Source organism: Argopecten irradians, chromosome 10 (assembly GCF_041381155.1).
Source record: "Argopecten irradians isolate NY chromosome 10, Ai_NY, whole genome shotgun sequence".
Taxonomy (NCBI): domain Eukaryota; kingdom Metazoa; phylum Mollusca; class Bivalvia; order Pectinida; family Pectinidae; genus Argopecten; species Argopecten irradians.
In genome coordinates, this window is record NC_091143.1 from 23,392,325 (window position 1) to 23,411,790 (window position 19,466).

Genomic DNA, 19,466 nt, shown 5'->3' on the forward strand with positions numbered 1-19,466 from the left:
TGATACAAACATGTACATTTTTCATTACAACAGAGGTAGAACACTTCAGTGGTATATTTTTTATTCAAATATTGTAGTGACTTTTGTCATATTACATTGAGGAGTAACACTTTGAAATTATTATTTTAAAATTCATCATATTTCGTTCATTCAGCCGAAATTAAATTAGAACGATACTTATTATCAGTGTCTGTCTTTTTTCCATTACTTAGTTCTAACTTGGAAACGTTCTATAATATAGGACTCTTTCATAAGTGGATTTGAAGGATATGGATATTCTACTCGAGGGTCACAAAATGTTGTGAAGCACGAGGCTTGCCGAGGGTTTTGCAAAATTTTGTGATCCCGAGGGTAGAATATCCCTATCCTTCAAATCCACTTATGAAAGAGTATTTTTCTATCGTACCTCGATATTTCATTGCAATATCACTACTATTTTTCTCCGCCATTTTGAAATAAATTCGAAAAGTCAATTATCCAAACACGAAAATTGCATGATATTTACAACGCAAATTCCGTTGTTGGTATCTTTTAAAGATGCTCCACCGCTGACAAATGGTATTTTCACTATCAAAAGCAGGAGCAGACGATTTAGTATTTTTCTTCAGTTACAAAAGTTACTTACTTGACACCATTACCACCATTGAAAAGTTTGAGCTTCTAGTTTTACTTAAAGATATGAAAAATAATTAATTGCATCCCGAAAAAATTCCGTGGCACTATATTCTATATGAAATGAAGTACTGATTGCGCATGCACCAAAGGCGAAATAAATTATTTTATATTATTTTTTGTGTTAATTAGGCATATACATACACGATTAAACACAAATTATTGTTCGAATGATGAATATCGTTTATGCTCTGTCGGCGGTGGAGCATCTTTAAATTTAATCTACCCTAGTTTCTAAAAAATGTTAAAAAATATACCTAGAAAAATGGTAATTGTGTTGACATTGTGACGTCACGAGGCTTTATTGCATGGGTAACCATGCAATACAGCCTTAGGGGACATGAGTGTATTGTCCTAGACCAGCCAGTGATACATGTGCAGATATGAGAGAATATACATTATTATACCTGAAAATAAGCCATTCTTATTTATCTTTTTCATTTTTTTTATAAATATTATATGCACAATAGCCCATGATAGAGCTGCCATTATCCTTTTATTCGTTTGAAAAATGTTTGATTTTTTGTTTGTATTCAAATACATATCTTTATATAATACAAGATTTACACTAAAGTATAACTCCTTCTACATAAAATAATATTTAAAGAATGACATGTCTTTATACACATAAAAATGAAGTGTTTTTTACAGTCAAACATATAACGTGATTAAATTTTAATTCTTCAAAATGAAAATCGAACTAACAACCATTGTAGAGTCCAGGTACATTGGTATCTTACTATAGTACTTCTTTTGTTTCAAAATCTCATTCGGACTTTAAACATGTAGTTTTCATACAAATAATTGATTTATCATAATAAGGCATCCTATGACACTAACTGGTAATTCTGCTTTATTACAGGCTTTTTTTCGATGTGTACAAAGCACAACCATTTAAAATTATTATGTAATAACATTACGCATGATAAACTCATATTTCTAGCTGTTATTCAATGTTAACGCCACTCACATAGCGAGACACTTAAGTCAACTTAATTACGTAATAAGTCGACTTGGCGAGATAATAAGTCGACTTGGCGAGATACTTGTGGTGAGATAATAAGTCGACTTGGCGAGATACTTGTGTATGAGTTCATACTGCCGTATACGTTTTCCGCTGTTCCGTTTAAAGTTTTTCTTCAAGATATCCAAATGGGACAAGTCACTTGATTTGTCATCATTTTTTCAACACGTTCGCAATATGGTAGTTTTGAACAAAGTGTGGTAAAGTCTGGATAATTTAATGAAAACGAAACGTATTATTATTTATACACAGTTATTTCGCCCGACTACCTAGCTAAATCGTCTTAACTATCTCGCTGTGTGATAGCAAGTATGCACAATCAAATCTTTATATATTTGAAATATCATTTTAACTAGAGAATGTTTTGAGAAAACCTGTACGGTATACGTGAATGAGGAGCAAAATGGCGAACTTGTTATAGGATTTCTTACGAGAACATTTTTCAAAACTATTTGTGGAAAACAATCGATACAATCAAATCGTGTATTTTCAAATATGTGACATGCACTGATTTTCCACTATTGTGATAGGCTGATATATTATTTCACGAGAAGGTCAATATATAGCATATGAACTCTTAGCCACCCTATAGCGACTTAAAGTAACGTCGCAACCAGGTTGATTTGGCGCTTATGAATTCCAATGCCCAGAAGTGCGTTCATTAGGGTGATGTCCAATGGCCATCGTTTTCCATTTAAGAAACACATTAAAGATTCCTTCTTAAATAAAAAGGGGTAAATACCTTTAAATAAAATATAAAAATAATGACCTTTGTTTCGATCTATATGGTGTAAACCGCATGATAAAATCTTTACTAATGAGCTCAGTCTACGCTCTCGGCCCTATATCACAACATTGACCGCAAAAAATAGGAATATTTCATAAATATTATAAACTTATGATTTAAACATATTATGATTAAAAGATGAAGTTACATGTAACTATAATTTTAATAATATTTCATTCATATCATATGAATCTGAAGAATAAAAGGCATTTGTAAAAAATATCATCTATATTAGTAGACGTTTCTAAAATTAACAGTATTCAAGTAATGAGAGCTGTTTCATACGTAAGAACTTTTTTCAAAGTGCTTTTATATGTATCATATTAAAGCAAAATGAAAAAAAATCAAAGTGCGTTGAACCTGCACCATATTTAACGCACTTCGAAATAATTTTTAAAAATGCTCTAAGTTTTCAAAGTGCTTTTATATGTATATTAACGCAAAATGAAAAAAATCCAAGTGCGTTGAGCCTGCACCATATTTAACGCACTTCGAAATAATTTTTAAAAGTGCTCTAAGTTTTCAAAATGCTTTTATATGTATATTAACGCAAAATGAAAAAAAATCAAAGTGCGTTGAGCCTGCACCATATTTAACGCACTTCGAAATAATTTTTAAAAGTGCTCTAAGTTTTCAAAGTGGTTTTAACATTAACATAAATCCTACCTAATATATTTATATATTGGTTGTGGCGTATCCATGATATAATAATTATTATTTATGCAATCAGTGGCTTTAAATAGAAGTTAACTAACGTCAAATAGACAATAAATTGCTAATGTTCTTACTTAATAAATACTTTACAAATACAGTACTCGTTACAAAATAAATAATTAGTATATATTTTATATTATCTTCTATTATCGATAAAAAAACGATAAAATAACATACCGACTTTTTAAATTTTTTTCTTTCAATACCTGTTGTAAACAAAACAACTTCTGTAGCAACATTTTCTGTCCATCACAATAATGCAAATAATTAGTCTAGATTAGGTAATATCTACGATAATTACAAAGCGATAAAACTTACAACATATATTTATTGCTTCTTTATAATAATGCCTCCTGTAAACGAAACAACTTCTAGTTTATATCCTCTGTATATCACGATAATGCAAAAGAAAGATGATCTCACCATATTTCACAATAAAGCTGTAAAGAATGCGCCCACCAAAATAAGATCTATGGCCGAGAACAAACAGAAAAAGAAGCCATCTAGAGCTGCAGATACATTGGACCACGTGTAGATGTCATTTGCATTCCCCTCCTCGTCAAAATGTGGGTCTGAACAAAGCTGGGATGAATCCGAACTATTGTTGGTAGTTGCGACGTATGGGGAAGATTCCACAACGTTATTCATTGCATCGCTAAATGGGGGTATTGTCTTAGTCTCCTTGTTGTCTATTGGTTTAACTCTCTTTCTGGGGCAAGTATTTGTTCTTTTGCTCATCTTTACAATACATCTAAAGAACGGCGATAGTTCTGTGCTGTCCGGGCGGTGGTGAAGCCTCACCTGGGCAACTGTCACCATGACGATGGCGGTCCCTTTGATCATAAGACTAATCACATACACAGCCAGGTAAGACGAAGTTCGGGAATTGACAGGTAAGGACGAACTGACTATAGTAAGAAGAACGGCAAACGACAGATGGACAGTCATACTGTATCCTATTTTCTCGCCACTGTCAGCAGGAATAACGAACGTAAAAATGTCCAAAACGGAAAGTAGGATGATGGGACAGATGATAGTTAGGATGTAATACTCAGGCTTTCGGTCCAATTCTAGAGCGACAACGATATTGCCATGTCTTATTCTGATGGATGCGTTGTGAAGATCCCAAACCCCGTTTTTTTCGTATATCTCTGTTTGTAATGGTGAATCTGTTCAGGCTAATCGAACATCAGCCAGCCTGTATGTCCACATCCTGAATTCAAGGTTACAATATTGCCTATCGAAAGGAAATTTCGTTATATCAATGTTACACTTGGTCTCAAAAACTTCCAGTGGATTCCAAACTACGTCTCCATTATAATTGACCGTTACCAGAATCACCTTATCACCTAATTCTGTTAGTTTAGTGAAGCCGTTCTGTAAGGAGATGTCTGGTTTCCATACCTCGTCCTGTGTGATATACAAGTACGATATGTTATGGTGGCTCCTTATATCCCATGTAAGAAATTCGTCCTTCCATTCCAGCTGCATGTTGGCAGTGGTGGCTAATTTCTCCTCTACCTCGTCCAGTGAGTTGATGCCCTGTAGGAAGAATGTAATGTTCACTACGATCGGAATGTTAAGTTTTGTATGAGGTGGGGTGTTCTTATTGTATGCACGAGTTGTAAATAAATCTGTGTATAAATGTTTTAAATCATACCCTGTCTGTGCAGTAGCGACTTGAATCAAGAGACCCATCCAATACAGATCAAGTACCCATGTGCATCCGGTGACCATTGACATTTTGATTGTGAATGTTGAATATGGCTCTTCAAACTTCACTTTGGCAGTCTGAATCAGGATATTATGCACAGTTTCCAGGTCCCAGTCACCTAAATGATGACTGGTTACTTCCTCCAAAGCACTGTCATGCTTAGGTAAATTACAGGTTTTCTAAAAGGCATGAAGAGAGGATCATCTGTCATCTAAAAAAAAGCAAACAGTTGTCTACCAACTTCATTGATAGTGGGTAGGTAGATTGATTCAACTCCTCAATGATTTTAACAAAAGTCTCTTTCTAATGACAAACATATTTTTATACTAGTTTTTGATCGTATCCCAGTTTTTGGCACATTTATGCAAATATAATCATGGAAAGTGAGGTCGCTTACATTGCCTTAGGGAATAATGATATCGTATAAAGGTGTCTTTAGTTGTGTTTTTTCCCATCAATGTAATGAAAAAATATCAATATATGTCCCTCGATTTTTTTCATCTCTAATCTCTCTTTTATCAAAGCTGACCTCCTGTAATGTTTACAGTAAATACACAAGAGGCTATCGTTTTCATAGAACGAGGGAAATGTAAACATGATTTTGGGATGGATTTACTACGACACAGAAAGTACATGGGGTTATATGATTGCAATACTTGAAGTAATGCTATATCATCAGCCATGAATCAAAAGAGTTTGTCGTTCTCAAATATGTTTTGCATTATGTACGACGTCATATGAACATTGGTTTTAATTTGTTGTAGAAAGTTTTGAGAAACGTATATTTACATAACTGTGCCCCTACATAGTCAATGGAAGAGTAGTTGCGTTCAAATAAGGGTAATTTTCAATGACATGTCAAGAATGCTCGAAAAATCTTACGTCAGTATGTATGTACGGTCACTTCACTCACTCCAATATACGGGACATTTGTTTGGAAAATAATTCTAGAAACTTCTTGAACCAACACTTTCAAGCGAACAATATGTTAACAGGTGCAGATGCCCAAAAACAACATTATCCGAAACTTTACGACCAGTTTTATACCCCGTCCTTGCCACTTGTCTATCCTCCGAAGAAGAAAATAGAAGTTGTTATTACAAATAATGTAGTTTTCGGACCTATATCTTGTTCGTAGACCTATACACTCATGGCATACATTTACAATCTACTACTCTGATTACGATACGAAGTCATATCCGCCTTGGTTATTCTACGAAGTCATTCCGCCTTGGTTATTCTCCAATTTTGTTTCGAAATTGACATTATTGTTGTACGATCAGATTTTCAAATTAACGAAACTTAATTTTAAAATATCGGATAGGTGTCATTTTTGTATTTCTAAGCAAAAGGAAGAGGAATCTATTAAGTTTAGAAGCGGAGATTCATGTATACATCTCCGGTCATCTTGACTACACAATGTCTTCAGGTAAATTCAAGTCAATTTCAGGTGAAATTTTTCAGGTCAAATTTACCTGAAAGAGCAGAAAAATCATTTCAGATCAAAATCTTGACCTGAAATTCATATGTAGATTTTTTTGGTGAAATTAATCTGCAATTGACCTGAAATTCAGATGAAGATTTTACCCCGAATTCACATATTGCCTGTGTACAGTCGTTTCCCAGTCTAACAACCAACACCAATATAAATTTAACGACGAACATACAAAAGTAGACCATTTATTTGTAAACACATTACAAAGAACTTACAGTCATATGTACACGAGTTCATTAGGCAATAATGTCTTGTTTTATATAGGCTATGAATAAACTCGTTGGGTCCAATAGGTTTATTAATTTGCCTATTTGTTTCTTCTCTATCCCTCTCCATTTTCCTCTCGGCAGACATTTTGTTTGTGCATGGTCAGGTCAATTTTATTAACTCTGCGGCTTAAATTCAAATTCATTTCACATCAGTTTCCTAAGAAACGCTGAAAGCAGAATTTATAACTATTCTAATATGCATATTGTGAAATTTATGTTCATATTGTTAAACCACTGTCCTTGTTTCACTGGTAAAATGACCGGATGTAAGTGTTAGTTTTCAAGCTCTCTTGGTACCTCTGTATCTATTTTACAATCGATACATATCAGATATCCTTCATTGTTTGTTTTCATTATAGAAGCAATAGATTGAATGTGGAAACGGTATATCGAATACCATGATTATCTTACTAATGGTCAGATATTGTCCAGTCATTTTTATATTTTTTTCGTAATGAGCAAACATCGTTTTATACACTATCAACAGTGTCGATCTGTTTTACGGAGTGATAAGATCTGAGTTTCACATATTGTGTTTGCATTAAATTTTCGAGGTTATGACGACAACGCTATCTCATAACAGTCATACACTTTGTAAACTAAAAGAATAAACGAAAGCGATATTGAATCGTTCCGGAAGGATATTCCTCTTCATTTTCTATCGGCCATAGTTTACAATTTAACACATCTGAAAGAATAGTCAAATAAACTTGACGCTAACGATGTTTATCCCAAATAAATTCGACCATAAATCATTATGTATAATTGAAGTATTAATATCCTACATGGGACTGAAAATGTAGCATGAAACTTCGTTGATTTGTACTTGAGCCATGGATATTCCATTATGTCTGACTACATGTCAAACTAACAATGCTTTCTATTGTTTTAGTCATCATGACGTCTTTCGGACCTTTGGGATGGTAATGAAAAATCATAAATAATGGAAACTACAAAGCGCATTAACTTTGAAAGTTGATGAAATCAACGCTCTCATTTGCGAATTTAGTCTTTTGCAGAAAGCGTCGCAAACATGGCAAGTGCATGTGCATTTCTCATTCTGTTCGTATTTTTGTTAATTCGGGGATCTGTTGGACAAACAGGACACGACCTGAAGACATTATACACCGAGCTATTTACGACTCGTGCCTACAATAAGAACATCCCTCCTCACGGAAAGCTGGCCGCTCCAATTAAAGTTAATATTACATTCTTTCTACAGGGCATCAACTCTTTGGACGAAGTAGAGGAGAAATTAGCAACTACGGCCAACATAAAACTGGAATGGAGGGACGCTTTCCTGACATGGGACAGAAATGCCTTCAGTGACATTTCATATTTCTATATCACCCAGGACGAGGTTTGGAAACCAGATATATCATTACTCAATGGGTTCAGCAAACTTAAAGAACTTGGAGACCACGTGATTCTTGTAACGGTGAATAGCATTGGCAATGTAGTATGGAATCCGATGGAAGTGTTCGAGACCAAATGTGACATTGATATTACGAAATTTCCTTTCGACAAACAACTATGCCGGGTGGTATTCAAAATGTGGGCATACAAGCCACAAGACGTAAGTTTAGCCCTTACGGACAGACCGTTACTAACAGACATATACGAAGAAAATGGAGTCTGGGATCTTTCAAATGCCACAATCACTCTTTTCCAGGACAACATAATCATCTCATTGAGACTCGAACGGAAGCCACAATATTACGTGCTTACCGTCATTTGTCCCATAGTCTTACTTTCATTGCTTGACATTTTTACGTTCGTTATTCCTGCTGACAGTGGCGAGAAAATAGGATACAGTATGACTGTCCTTCTGTCGTTTGCTGTTCTTCTTACCATAGTCAGTTCGTCTTTACCTGTAAATTCCCGAACTTCGTCTTACCTGGCTGTGTATGTGATTAGTCTTATGATCAAAGGGACCGCCATCGTCATGGTGACAGTTGCCCAGGTAAGGCTCCATCACCGCCCGGATAGTAAAGAACCATCGCCAATGTATAAGTTTATCATCACGGTCGGTTGTAAAATGAATATTTGTAACACCCGTCAGATGAAACCAGATAGAGTCGATGAAATAGTGAAAGTGGATAATACTTGTCATTCCTCTCAAAACGTTGCAATTGGCAACAAGTGTCCACAGTTTACCGAACCCAGTTCAGACTCTCGCTGTGGTAACTCAGAAGACGGAAATGACGATTATACATGGCAAAATGTGTCGAAGTTTCTTGACGTCTTCTTTTTCTTCTTTTTCTCAGTGGTAGATGTTATTTTGTTTTGTGTATTTTTCAAGACAATACTCTGTAAATGCTGATTTTTACGTCTACGTCCGGCATAGAAGTCATATGTCATACCTGTAAATATCAGTATATTACAATGCTTGATATTCGTAAGGTTTTCTTATATTGTAAACAAAGTGAAACCTTAACTCGTCAGAGATGAGTATGCGACTACAAAGGAATATCTATGGTTAGGGTAATTATTGGTCCCAAAATTCATCATTTTGTCCCGCAAAAAATCGCATACATATTACTTTAAAACACAAAATTTAGTGAAAATCATGAAAATAAACAGACGTTAACTAGATATAATATCATAAAAACATATTAACTTTTGTGGAATTCTTTTTTGCGGCATGATTTTCAAAAGAAAATGTAAAGCTTTGATCGAGGACCCCATGTTTTTATATGATATTTGAAAAATATATTACCTTTGGCGTGTCATATACAAATATTGTTACATTGACATTGGATTTCGTTTCCTTTTTCGCCAATTCATTGATTTGTTGGGGCGAAAATATGGCAAAACATGATAATTTCGTATAGTAATTATATAAAGGTGCTGGGAAATAACGAAAATTAGTTATCATTTGTTAAAATACAAAAGTTTTGTATATTGTTCTATCGTTAGAAATTAAGGACAAAAAATAACAAAATTGAGACTACATTCACCTTTATATTACAGATAACATAATATTTAGATTTTTTCTATTTTCGGCCAGCAAATTTACATGAATGATATATTTAAAGCTCAAATATCTCAAAAAGTAGTTTGTGAACACCAATTTTTCTTTGCAGATTTATATGAAAATGCAAGAAATAAGAACTAAAGAATGACATTGGTTTCCTCAAAGTATGGAGCTACCTTAATCACAAATATAAAGTTTGTTTTAGGATGCGCACAATTGTTTTTAGATAAAAATCTTAGCAAAAATGTCCATCATTTCAAAATTTGCTCGTTAAGATTGTTTTCCGTTGCAACTACATAGCTGTGATTATACACAACCTTCATATCTGTTGTATCAAGCATTTAAACTTCAACAATTATTTGGCTTTAATTTGAAAATCCATCTTTTATATGCTTGTTGAATGAAAATCGCTGGCCATTGGACATCACCAATATTAAAATGATAATGGAATCTTTAAATCTCTATGGGGTGACATAGAGTTGATATGCTATATATTGACCTTCTCGTGACTATAATATATTAGCCGACCATGATTATAGTGGAAAATCAGATTATACCCCATTATTTAAAAATGCATAATGCGATGCCGACAAAATTCTATCTTATGATTGTTTTCCACAGACAATTTTGAAAATTCTTAATTATTCTTAATAAATCCTGCCACAAGTTCTCGATTTTGCTCCTGATTCACGTTATAACACATCTATTTTCTCAAGAAATGTTCTAGATAAAAATACCAAACATATGGTGGCATATGTCTGCCATCGATTTGCTGACTTACGACTTAATAATGTCGACATCGTTAAGGCATTAAGTCGACATCATATCGGAAGATGTCGACATAAACAGAAGAATATGTCGACTTACCATATGAACCTGCCCACATAATGATTCTATGATAATTATGTAGAAAGTCGGTAACTTGGCGATTAATCGTGTTTATGCTCGGGTGTGACACCGACTTGTCAGTTATTGATGTCGACATCTAAACTAAAAGATGTCGACATCTGGTCTTGAAAGTGGAATTCAAAGGTCACCCTTTCATAGGGCACTGTGCACGGTATATGCAGCAAGGCACCATACAGCAGAGTTCGACGTTGATTTTGTTAATTCAGAAAAAGTTTTTATTTATTTGATTTCAAAATTAAAAATTGTGATCCTGCACATCCCGGCCATGCAGCTGTAGCCTGCGTGTATGTACACATTGTAACTGTTAGTCCGAGCTGAGAAAGTTAGAGTGCAAAAGGACTCTGCTTTGTACAACGAATTTCCATCTTCTTGGCCATAATCATTTATTAATATATATAACCGTGGGTTGAAAATTCGTTTAAAAGCTGTGTGTGTGTGCTTTGTGGATTAGCATTCGTACCAAGTCCATGTGGTACATACCGTACGTACTATACTATATTTCAATGATTTTTTCAAGATTTCATTTTTTTGCGAATCACGAAAAATACCAGTTACGTAATTTAAAAACCAAAAAGGTCATAGTACAGATACACAATACCCATTGATTTGGAAACCAGCTTTACTTGTTAGCTTGCCCTGTCCATATATATACATAAATATTTACATCCCTCGATACACTTAAATAAAAGCACAACGATTTTTTGTTACGGTCTTAATGGCCAGATTCAACCTTTGGGCTAAAAATCCTCCCGCGGGACGCGGTTTTAGCTCCAAACTCGGGATATATCTGCATCTATTTTTTGTAGTAAAAACGTGGTAAAAAAAAAGTCACGTGCTTATACCGTACCTCATTCATGCCATTGGCCGGAATATACAATTGTATTATGGGTAACTAGTGATCACGTGATTGTGTGTTTACTTCCAAATATGGTGATAGTTTGCTTGCCATTTCTTCGGAGAAATTGATTTACTTGAAAATATTTAGACTCCAAAATATTATTAATATTGCATGCATATCATTTTGACTTGCACATATGCACTGTTTTACTATAAATAATGAACTGAAATGAGTTATAAAACTGTCATTTCCACGTTTTGTAAATAAATGATATAATACGAATTAACCAATTCAATAGGTCTAACCGTCTAATCTAGGATCAGCGAAGATCGGCTACTCTCGGCTAAATTCGTAGAATTCTAAATTTATATTTATATATATTATTACCTGCTTTAGGGTTCAGAACATATACATATAACACAGAGAAAATAAGGTCTTCTTCAAAAGGCCTAATTATGTATAAATACCAGGTCAGAGAAATCACTCTATTTGAAAGTAAACACACACTCATGTGATCACTAGTTACACATAATACAATTCCATATTTATTTCGGCCAATGGCATGAATGAGGTATAATCACGTGACTTGTTTACTACGTTTTACTACAAAGAACGCGTGTTTTGTATCATTATTGGGAAAATCCCCCACCATTTGAAACAGAAGGCTTAGAGTAGACTTTGATTGTGAAACATTGATAAATTGAAGATTACATGTTGTGCCATGGCAGATGTCAAAGTTCATGTATATATACTCGACAATTACTTGAAACATCATCTAATAAATTTGTGTTGAAATTATAATTGATGTTGACCAGGAAATGTACCAGGCTAAATTTTGGTTGAATAATGCATGGGAAGTGAATTAATCTTAACTTTTCCTTTTTGTGGAAAATCCTTCAAAACGGATTTATCTCCCTTGATTAAAATGACAAACCATGTACCTTTGCTATGATATAAAGGTTTTTTTTATTTTTTTTTTAAATTCAATAATGAATGCAGATCAAATATATTAATCAAATATGTGTATTAATTTAATTTGAAACGTGTTTGTTTTGCTGAAAATTTGCAAAAAAATTAATATCAATACAAAATATTCATGATTGTAATTTGATTGTTGTTGTTTTTGTACTTGCTGTAAAATGAGAAAAACCGTGTTGTGGGGGGAAGTTTGATAAAATTTGAATTGTTTACAAATGGATGAGAGTTGAGAATGAGCAGAAGGCAATAAGGATATATATGTCTAACAGTCACCTGAATTCCGATATGCACAGTTATCAATAATGTTTTGCTTTTGAACAAACAAATAAATATGTCTCAGCCCTGTGACTTGGCACATAGGTCAAGATCATTGATTTGAACAAACTTTGTATCCCTTCATCCCAGCATGCTATGACCCAATAACATGTCCATGTATGAGGTTCTTGGTTATTAAGAAGATTGTAAATTGTTTACAACAGACACTGGATGATGCCGGCCAAAAGACAATTGCAATAGGTCACACAGGAGGAGATTAATTCAACACACAACCACATATACTTTATATACTTTTTCTCATAAATCATTACATATAATCCTTGTACACCTCCATATCAATGGCGACGCTAACAGGAAATTAATGAATTTGCAAAATGGCGTGCGAGCGTCGAAGGGTCGAGATTTTGGTGTTTGGAGGTCAGGGGGTCTCTCCCGGAAAAAACATTACGATTTAGAATGGCTGAGATAATTTTTACGATGTATTTTGATGATTTTGCGAACGCCGAATGCGCGAGATTTTGGTGTTTTGGGGGTCCGGGGATCTCCCCCGGAGAAAAATTACGATTTTGATGATTTTGCGAGCGCCGAATGCGCGAGACTTTGGTAATCTGGGGGTCCGAGGGTCTCCCCCGCGAAAAATATTACGATTTGGAATGGCCAAGATGAGTTTTACGGTGCATTTTGAGGATTTTAATTCGTTCATAACGTGGTAATTTTTCGATTTACATTTACCTGCATTTAGAAATTATAATTGTGAATGTCGTCATATCATTATGAAACCCTGCTCGATCTGAACATACGACTTCACACCATCAGCACATTGTTGTTTAACTCAAAAAATAATGAATTGATTTAATTGTCTTGCTTGGACATATAAACAATTTAATATTTTAAGAAACATTTTTGAAATAGTAGAATCCCTTAATGGACATTTTTAGTCTAGTTCATGTGTATTGAATTTTTATTATTAAAGATTTGAACATTACGTGCTTGAACTTTTAGGAAATGCGCCGCAAAGCGGCAAAATTTTCTAAAATGAAGCAGGAGGACCCTTTTCTTCCTACGCCCCTGCAGTTGCACATTTAAAAAGTTTAATAAACTTGGTTGCCACTACTGACTGATGTAAGTCATGCCAATAAAAGATGGATCTTTTCTCTATTTCTGTAATTCTTTACCTTTTTCTTTCCTCTTGGAAATGTTTTATAACATGGGAAAACTAAAAATGAAGTCTATATAGCAGGAATAACAAAACACATAGCCACCTGTCAGTCATGCATGTTTTTTCTGATTGGTCACCCTAGTTCGGATACAAAATGAAACAAATACATACACTGTATATAAGCACCATATATTGGCCTATCAGGCCCATGAAATCAGCCAGTGATGATATCCATTTAACCTTTTAATATATGAAGAGTATTTGATTCCATTACATCTGCTTCCTATGAAAATTGAGCAAATAATGCTCATAAATGTGTTTCCTTATATAAACTATGGTAAAAACCCTATCCCCTGGGGAAAATTCCGAGACCCCAGGGCCATGAAATTCACAATATTGGTAGAGGGCCTTGAGACATTTCAATCTATAAAGAGTAATTCTGACAAACAAAATTATACATTTTCGTACGGAACCTACCGAAGCATAATGAGTTAGGTCCTAGGTCCCAATTTACCAGGCGGGAAGCTGCCATGTAAGCACATAAGCCCGTGTTTCTTAGTATATGTGTACATACAAGTATGTATTAGATTCCCAAAAAGCTAATTATATAAGTGGGCTATGCGGAAGCTTATAACTATTTGTTTGGAAATAATATGGAAAATAAACTATGATATGATAGTATTGCTAACAATTTCAAATGGTGGAAATGAAACCACGATCCGCGGAGGATTTCCCCCATAATGGTACAAAACACGCGTTCTTTGTAGTAAAACGTAGTAAAACAAGTCACGTGATTATACCTCATTCATGCCATTGGCCGAAATAAATATGGAATTGTATTTGTGGGTAACTAGTGATCACATGAGTGTGTGTTTACTTCCAAATAGAGTGATTTCTCTGACCTGGTATTTATACATAATTTGGCCTTATTTTCTCTGTGTTATATGTATATGTTCTGAACCCTAAAGCAGGTAATAATATATATAAATATAAATTTAGAATTCTACGAATTTAGCCGGGAGTAGCCGATCTTCGCTGATTTTAGATTAGACGGTTAGACCTATTGAATTGGTCAATTCGTATTATATCATTTATTTACAAAACGTGAAAATGGCAGTTTTACAACTCATTTCAGTTCATTATTTATAGTAAAACAGTGCATATGTGCAAGTCAAAATGATATGCATGCAATATTAATAACATTTTGGAGTCTAAATATTTTCAAATAAATCAATTTCTCCGAAGAAATGGCAAGCAAACTATCACCATATTTGGAAGTAAACACAAAATCACGTGATCACTAGTTACCCATAATACAATTGTATATTCCGGCCATTGGCATAAATGAGGTATAAGCACGTGACTTTTTTTTTTACTACGTTTGACTACAAAGAACGCATGTTTTTACTACGAAAAATAGATGCAGATGTATCGCGAGTTGGGAGTTTAAAACCGCGTCCCTGGAGGCTTTTTAGCCCAAAGGTTGAATCTGACCATTAAGACCGTAACATTGTACGTACACGCAGGCTACAGTTTCATGGCCGGAATGTTTAGGATCACAATTTTTTTTTGTTTTTAAATAAAATAAATAAAAACTTGAATTAACAATATCAACGTCGATCTCTGCTATATGGCTTTTGCTGCATATACACAGTGCTCTATGAAAGGGTGGCCTTTGATTTCCACTTTCAAGACTAGATGTCGACATCTTTTAGTTTAGATGTCGACATCAATAACTGACAAGTCGGTGTCACACCCGAGCATAAACACATTAATCGCCGAGTTACCGACTGTCTACATAAATATCTTGGAATCATTATGTGGGCATGTACATGTGGTAAGTCGACATATTCTTCTGTTTATGTCGACATCTTCCGATATGATGTCGACTTAATGCCTTAACGATGTCGACATTATTAAGTCGTAAGTCAGCAAATCGATGGCAGACATATGCCACCATACAAACATATAAAGATATGGCGGCATGTATTTGTCATCATATAAGACGACTTAACTAGATAGCATGTCGACTTGCCGAAATATATATGTCTACATAATAATATGGGCTTTCATTGTATTATCTAAATTGTACCCCACTTTGTTCATAGTTATACAAAACTGCCATTTTGTAAACGCGTTGAAACTATGATGACTAATGTATGGTGGCATATTTCTGCCATCAAGTTAGTTTAGGTCGACTTATGGTAACTCAACTTTGACAAGATAGTTATGTCGGCAAGTCGAGTTATAACATGACTTGTTGTGATAGTTATGTCGACCAGTCGAGTTATAGCATGACCTGTTGAGATATGTATGCCGGTAAGATGAGTTTTAACACTACAAATCCACATATTCACATTGGAAAGTCGAGTTACACTATCGCGACTGACTATCTAGGATCTCGTCGTAATAAGGTAAGTCAATTTTCCAGGATGTAAGTCGACTTTCCGAGATGTAAGTCGACTTGCCGATATAAATATCTCATCAAGTTATGATATAACTCGACAGGTCGACATAATCATCTCGGCAAAGTTACGTTACATAACTCGACCTAAAATAACACGATGGCAGAAATATGCCACCATACTAATGAAATGACTTGTCACATTTGTAAATTGTAAAGGCCGTTTTCGACGGATAACGTATACGCGAGTATGAACTCATACATAAGTACATGTATCTCGCCAAGTCGACTTATTATCTTGTCAAGTCGACTTATTATCTCGTTAAGTCGATTAATTACGTAACTAAGTTGACTTCAATGTCCTGGCATGCTATTGCAAATGCATGCCACCGTATAAAAACAGTAAAGTTTACATTGAGTTACAGCTGGAACTATGTGTTTACCATACTGTCAATGAATTGGATTACATACCAGTGTAAGTATATTCGTAAATAATTACGTTCTTAAAGGCCCACTACCTTTCCGAAACGGCTTTTAATTTTTGAAATGGGAATGTAAAACGAGATAGATAATTTTGTAGAGTCGCAAAAGTTTTTAACTTACCGTTAAAACTACACGTATCATCACCTTCTGAACAATTTGATTGAAATAAATAAAATGTTAATTTTCATAACGCGGGTCGTCTTATGTTTCCCGCCGTCGTCCTAAATACCGCGCGATAGTTGACTATCACTGTGCCAGACGGCAAAACAGCGAAATGACTCTCTACTGTTATCATATATTAAACAGGAAATCTTGCATATGTTTGGTGTTGTAACCTCATCTTAGGCCATCGATATGTATTTTCTGATGTTATTAATGTTTTTAATAAACCTTTATATTCCGGAAAGGTAGTGGACCTTTAAAGTTCATATAGGGACTTTTCTGACACCCTATACATGTATTAACCTTATCGATGTTTTTGTATTATTTCAAATTTTTTATGTGTATTGTGCCCAATGACGAAACTTGTAAAAAACCAGAATTGCAGCATGTGTCATACATTTAGTATACCTTATTATGATAAATCAAATCTAATTTATTTGAAAATAACATGTTTAAAGTACAAATCAGAAGTATTAATACGATGGATATATCAATGTTTTTGTACGTGCACCTACATGTAACAATGGATGTCAGTTCTGTTCTTCTTATAAAAAATACAAATATAATCACATGTTTTATGTTTATATAATCACATCTTTTATGTTTGATTGTAAAGAACGCTTCAATGTTTGTGTATATGGGCACATCATTGTTTTAATACATTGTATTGCATTGACTAGAAGTAGTTACTCAAGGAATTATACTTTAGTGTAAATCGTGTATCATATGAAGAAATGTATTATTTGTATACAAAAATATTTACATTTTCACTTCGCTCCGCCTCAATGAAACTAATAAACTCCGATCACTTCATTTCCCAATGAAGATGCTTGGTCACGCGCTTACCTCTGGCCGGCGTGATAATACATTTTGACATTGTTTTAAGCATTGATGTCACTATTTTTTTTTTTAACTTAATCGGGGTATGAAAGAAATTTTGTTTGCAAACTGTGTGAATCCGCATAGCGGATTGTCACAAAAGTTTGCAAATTAAATTTATTTCATAACCCGATGAAGTAAAAATATAGTTACATCAATGCTTATAATTAATTTATCAAACCATTTGATAACATAAAACACGTTTAAACGTATGATTCCATTGACTTTCCAAGGGATTATTTTTTCTAAATCAATACGCAACATCGACATTTCTATTTTGACGTCATGATAAAGTTGGGTTTTCGCGCCATTCTCTGATTATTTTCTTTATAGTATATGAAGAAAAAGTGCCTGCCAATCAGAAAGTCGGATTAAGTATGAACAAAAAATTAATTATTACATTTTGACCTAGTTTTACGCCGCTTCACTTTTGAACCAACTTTCTGCGATGTGGCCTAATGTTGTATATTTAGAAACATTGACAGAAATGCTTGATAAAGTGATGTTAGAAATTGTCTGTAATATGATATTATACAGATATATTACACATATTTTGATAAAACGCGGACTTAGGCTCAAGCCCCGGAAAATTGCTGAACATAGATATAGGCTACTGAACGCAGTGAGGTTCACCACTGAGCACAAGTAGGCATAATCGAACGCATATGAAATAGTAACGATAATTGTGCTACAATATATGCCAAACGGTGACACGCATGTAAGCTTAGAAACGATAGAATGATAACTATTATAGAATCGTATATTGTGTGTTTTCTATGGCCCTACTCGTTCTTCTTTCTCTGCTTACCTGAGAAGACTTTGAACGAAAATTCCTTTTGTCATACATCTTGTAATAATGGGATCATGCCTGCGTTTAACAACAGCAACAAAGTCCGAATTCCTAAAACAGGGGATGAAGCTTAAACACCGGACGCAGCATCCTAACCTTCTTCTCAAAAAGCCAATTATATATTCAATTCTGAGAAAGATATTATTTGATACCTGTTGAGTTCAGTGTGTTTACAACAAAGGTACATAAAGTCAAATAAAAGAATAAACAATAACTTGATAAAAGCATTGTAAGTTAAGTTAAGTATAGTTAGGATATGAGGGCTCAATCTTAGGATGTTTTATTGTCTAAACGCCATCCTGGTCAACTGAAATTATAGAAATAAACAGCGTGATAATTCTTATACCACAAACATAGGTAAGGATATTTAGAAAGTAAAATCAGGTGTCAACAATACTTGCATTAGGATAAATTTGCGCATCTACAATTAGCAATTTCAATTTCAACAAGATTTTATTGTTAATATACACATCAGATAGATTTGATATGCACCTACTTAAGTTCTTTCCAATTGATCATTAGACTTTTAAAATATATTCTGCATTCATTAACATACAAATTGAATTAATTACAATATTTAATAGCTAAAGGGAGATAACTCCAACTTTATTTTTAACAGTTTTAACAGAAAATGTATTGATTTAAGTTAATTTATTTAGAATTCATATTCATAATGATTTAAGTTTTCAATTAGAGATTAAAGTCATGCGTATTTGTTGACAGACTTATATTCATACATTCTTGGAAATATTGGGCCATAAAGTCTTTATGTTTATGCACACTGACCAATCTTTTTAGAATGTTTATGAGAGTCTCTTTCGTTTATGAAATATTCTTAAGTGGAGAATGGATGTAATTATGTAAAAACAGTTGGAG

The 19,466-nt window shown here is 34.1% G+C and overlaps 3 protein-coding genes across 3 annotated transcripts; 1 reads left to right on the forward strand and 2 right to left on the reverse strand.

Moving 5' to 3' along the window:
- Positions 1–3,626: 3,626 nt before the first annotated feature.
- On the reverse strand, positions 3,627–4,145 carry LOC138332610 (neuronal acetylcholine receptor subunit alpha-5-like). The gene has a single exon (XM_069280609.1). It carries the CDS (start codon positions 4,143–4,145, stop codon positions 3,627–3,629), a length of 519 nt encoding a protein of 172 aa, XP_069136710.1.
- A 225-nt stretch (positions 4,146–4,370) lies between these two features.
- Positions 4,371–5,594, reverse strand: LOC138332611 (acetylcholine receptor subunit alpha-type unc-38-like). Its single transcript, XM_069280611.1, has 2 exons — positions 5,568–5,594; positions 4,371–5,090 (listed from the first exon to the last, which is right to left on the reverse strand). Exons 1-2 carry the CDS (start codon positions 5,592–5,594, stop codon positions 4,371–4,373), a joined length of 747 nt encoding a protein of 248 aa, XP_069136712.1.
- Positions 5,595–7,708: 2,114 nt separating this feature from the next.
- On the forward strand, positions 7,709–8,998 carry LOC138332612 (acetylcholine receptor subunit beta-like). Its single transcript, XM_069280612.1, has one exon. The coding sequence runs from the start codon at positions 7,709–7,711 to the stop codon at positions 8,996–8,998; it is 1,290 nt and encodes a 429-aa protein (XP_069136713.1).
- The last annotated feature ends 10,468 nt before the right edge of the window (positions 8,999–19,466 follow it).